A 4,652-nucleotide genomic window follows, 5' to 3' on the forward strand; every position below is an offset into this window, starting at 1 on the left:
TGGCCGCTGGGCCTGCACGTCCGGAGCCTGTGCTCCACGGCGGGAGAGGCCACAACAGTGAGAGGCCCACGTACCGCAAAAAAAAAAAAACAAAAAAAAAACAAGGGTACTGCTGGGCTTCTCTGGTGGCACAGTGGTTAAGAATCCACCTGCCAATGCAGGGGACACTGGTTCAAGCCCTGGTCTGGGAAGATCCCATATGCCATGGAGCAACTAAGCCCGTATGCCTCAGCTACTGAGCCTGCACTCTAGAGCTCGCGAGCCACAACTGCTGAGCCTGCGTGCCCCAACTGCTGAAGCCCATGTGCCTAGAGCCCATGCTCCACAACAAGAGAAGCCACCACAATGAGAAGCCCATGCACCCCAACGAAGAGTAGCCCCCGCTCGCCACAACTAGAGAAAGCCCACGTGCAGCAGCAAAGACCCAATGCAGCCAAAAATAAATAAATGTATAAAAAAAAATGGTACTGCTGCTACAGGAAAAAACTGTTGCTGCCACAGTGATGGAGTGTTGTTAGGATGCTGTTCACAAGAACCACAAGCCAGTGGCCCCTCATAAAAATGAAACAAAAATGAAAAGTCCTTTCTTTCTCCTCCAGCTTTTCAGTCTCTCTCAAATGCCCTAATTAGCAGAGCCTATTAGGGAGCATCTGGCAAGGCAGGAATGTAGTTTGTAGTCTCATCTCCTTCATCACAAATAGGATGGAATATAGAAGAGTGGATTTGGAGCTGAGATACATTAACTTAACAGCTGACCCATGTGGTGAGACTAAAAGAGAAAAGGGGAAAAGCATAAATAACCAGTATCAGAAATGTAACAAGAAACATCACCACAGATGCTGCAAATATAAGGAAGATAAGGAGGTATTTTTAACAACTTTATATGATAGGTACTTTCGTTTATGTTTGAAATTTTCCACAATAAAAAGTTTGAATTTTCAGCTCATAGCCTTATCTGGGCTTGATAGATATTATTCCTTTAATACTCACCATGGTTCTGTTTTACACTTGAGGAAAGACAGGCTCAGAGAAGTCAGGTGCCTCACACATGATCTTAGTGTTATTGCCTGGATTTGAGCCCACAGTTTTCTGTCTCCCCAGACCAATCAAGACCTTAGAAATCAACTAATATAACTTCTTAATTTGATGGTGAAGGAAACTGAGGCCCAGAGAGAAGTGACACTCAAGGTCACTGGCTAGTTGGAGTAGAATATATTGGATAATGATTAGACAGCACCTGAACTCAAATCCTGCTTCTAGCATTTACTAGCTGTAGCACCTTGAATGAAATATTTGACCTTTTTTGAGACAGGAATAATAATACCTACCTAGTAGGGTAGTTTAAGAATGAAGTGTGTATAAAGCTCTGGGTCCAGTGCTTGCCCCCATGTTGTAGGTACTTAACAAATAGTTGGGAGCGGTGGAGGTGACAGCAAGGGTTGGAACCCAGGACTTCTCTGCCCCAGTCCAGGACTCTTCACTAAAGAGAAGAGAAAACATGGCAACTTTCTTTTAGAGATAAACATCTGAAAAATTGTCAGAGTAAGATTATATTCTAAGACAGTAAAGTATTCATAATATATGATGCTTCTCTTTACAGTTCCAGTTTTGGGTACATTAGAATGGCATCATAGCCACACTAAATTACTCAAATTCAAACATACGTGCTCTTTTTCATTCTCTTATTTAAAGGAGAAAATTTTTCATGCTATAAAATTATGTTTTGCTTACGTACTTATACTGTATATTACTATTCAAATACAGTTAAATCGTGTACTATATATAAACTATGTATGCTGTTAAGTTATGGACAGTTTAATAAATTTTTCAGAGATTTAACTTTATTTTTGCTGTACGGACTGGTATATTAGAATCTGATCTCATCTTTATTTTTTTTTTAATAAATTTCTTTATTTATTTTTGGCTACATTGGGTCTTTATTGCTGCACACGGGCTTTCTCTAGTTGCAGCGAGCAGGGGCTACTCTTCGTTGTGGTGCACAGGCTTCTCATTGCGGTGGCTTCTCTTGTTGCAGAGCACGGGCTCTAGGTGCGCGGGCTTCAGTAGTTGTGGCTTGCAGGCTCTAGAGTGCAGGCTCAGTAGTTGTGGCGCACGGGCTTAGTTGCTCCGCGGCATGTGGGTTCTTCCCGGACCAGGGCTTGAACCCGTGTCCCCTGCATTGGCAGGCAGATTCTTAACCACTGTGCCACCAGGGACTCCCAGAATCTGATCTCATCTTTAGAGATGACTCATTTTAAAGGATTCTCTGAAGAAGTGATACCTTCCTGGTTATTTCATACCTGTATTGTAATCCTGATAGAGCTGGTATAACCGTTTCTAAAATATTCTAGGAATACTCTACCTTAATTCTTACTACCATGTATCTTCAGAGATGAAATTGGCAATCATGACTCATGAATCACAGCAAGCATGAGCAGAATGCTCCTTACTAAACTACAAACATCCTGAGGTTACAGTCTGAGAGTTGATCATTTCTATCTTCCTTAGGATCTTGCCAACTGTTCTGCATAGAGTAGGTCCTCAAAAAACGGTTGCTAAATGAACAAAGTTTGTCAGTGTTGCTTTTTCTTTGTATATACAGAGGCACTGTGGTTAAATTTGTCAGTAAGCCAGTTTGCGTGAATTTAAAAACTTGTCTGAACTTATTTACAAAACAGAAATAGACTCACAGACATAGAAAACAAACTTATGGTTCCCAAAGGGGAAAGGGGGTGGGATGGGAGGGATAAATTAGGAGTTTGGGATTAACAGATACACACTATTATATATAAAATACATGAACAACAAGGATCTACTATATAGCACAGGGAACTATATTCAATATCTTGTAATAACCTATAATGGAAAAGAATCTGAAAAAGAATGTGTATATATATATATATATATATATATATATATATATCTCTGAATCACTTTGCTCTACACCTGAAACTAACACAGAATTGTAAATCAACTATACTTCAATTTTAAAAAAATTTGTCTGAAAAGCTTTCCACCCTCCCTTTTTCTTTCAGTTTATATACAAGAACACTTTACCTGAGATACAGGCCAAAGGTGAAGGTAAGTCCACTTCCTAGGGTGTGTGTGTGTGTGTGTGTGTGTGTGTGGAGGACGGAGGTAATGGGAGGATGGGATGGAGGTGGAAGAAGGGGGTGGGGTGGAGATGTAGCAGAGAGAGTACAGGCTTTGGGACCAGATGCTCTTAGATCTTAAGTCTTCCACTTACTGCTCTATGACCTTGAGCAAGTCTCTTTTCTTTAAGCCTTAGTTTCTTCAGTAGTAAAATGGAGCTGTTAATAGCTACATTGTAGAGTTATTTTAAAGATCTGAGATGATTTAAATGCCCAGCTCTATGCTTGACAACGTAGATACTTAATATATTTAAATAAATTAAATAAAAATAGTTTCTGAGATCTGGTGTAGACCTACAAAGAATATGCTCTGCTCAGGTTATTAATACCAGGACAACCACTAGCAAACCACTGTAGTCATAGCCCATGGGTTCTTTTTCATCCTTTTTCAAGGATAACATGGAACAATTTTATCTTCTTTCATTTTGTCCTAACTTGTTTCCAAACAGTTTCTCTTCGGAATCTGGCCGGTGATCCTGTTTGAGCCTCTCAGGAAGCAGTAATGAATTATTTCACCAGTAAAACAAAATAACACGTACCATAGGCCGGGTCAAATGATTAAGGAAATCGTCAGAGATTTACACGTTCAAATATATCATGACCATCGCAGCAAAGGAGTGACTTTCTGACTAATGCTGCCAGCCATACAGAGAATGAGGAATGGGGCTTGTTGGATGTTTAGCTTGTGTCTTTATCTCATTTGTCTTCCTCCTCCTCGCCGTCACTCTAAGATGTTTCAAAAGAAACAGGCATGATGTGTATGTATATACTCAAATGCTGGAAATATTGGGCTTTTCTTAACAGGTTAACAGTTTGTGCTGATCATAGGAAATTAACCTTTTTCTCTTTTTTGACAAGGCTTGCATGTGAATTAAACTTTTCTTAATATTTGATTAAATAATGAAAACAGTCAGCTAAGGACTGGCAAAACCCCATATCCAGATGGCCAGCTATGAGGCAGCACTTAGCTATTTCAGCCTTGATTTATATTTTTGTCATAGTAACTTCATGGATGGTTTCCCAAGGTAAAAAAAAAAAAAAAAGCAAAAAGAAAGAAAGAAAAAGAAAAAAGAACTATCTGTGGGATTCTGGTAGTTCTTCATTGTCTGCCTCTGTGCTGGTCTGAGTATTATAAGCAAGCTCAGACCTGCCACTGGGTTCTATACTTGTCACATTCCAGATTTGCGGTGGGCTCTGGGATGTCGTTTGTGGTCACAGCCCGGCAGGGTGGGTGGGTCATCTTGTAACCTTTATGAAGGCGACCAGGACACCTGTAGAATGTTCCACCTCCACCCAGTTAAAGGTGGTTGCTCCGTTTCCTTTGATCTTTGCAGATCTTAAAGTTGTCACTGTTTTTATGGCTAGGCAAACATGATTGGTGGGCAAACATATTTCATCCTCCTAGAATAACTCATTTGAAGTTACCAGTAAATGTCGTTATACTCTGACTTTTAAAATTATGCAATATTTTCCAGTTTTCAGAGAGGCCATGGTCATGCC

The 4,652-nt window shown here is 40.2% G+C and overlaps 1 protein-coding gene across 2 annotated transcripts in view; it reads left to right on the forward strand.

Moving 5' to 3' along the window:
• The window catches only part of ACER3 (alkaline ceramidase 3), a 181,901-nt gene extending 177,707 nt beyond the window's left edge, over positions 1–4,194 (forward strand). The window contains exons 10-11 of one of the 2 annotated variants that reach the window (XM_007461710.1): positions 3,036–3,081; positions 3,602–4,194. In XM_007461710.1, coding sequence (XP_007461772.1) covers positions 3,036–3,081; positions 3,602–3,655 — 100 coding nt within the window. In that variant the 3' untranslated portion in view covers positions 3,656–4,194. The remainder of the gene's footprint in view (positions 1–3,035; positions 3,082–3,601) is intronic. The other variant, XM_007461711.1, reaches the window with a different exon arrangement.
• The last annotated feature ends 458 nt before the right edge of the window (positions 4,195–4,652 follow it).

This window comes from Lipotes vexillifer, unplaced genomic scaffold (assembly GCF_000442215.2).
Source record: "Lipotes vexillifer unplaced genomic scaffold, Lipotes_vexillifer_v1.1 scaffold223, whole genome shotgun sequence".
NCBI classification, from domain to species: Eukaryota; Metazoa; Chordata; class Mammalia; order Artiodactyla; family Lipotidae; genus Lipotes; species Lipotes vexillifer.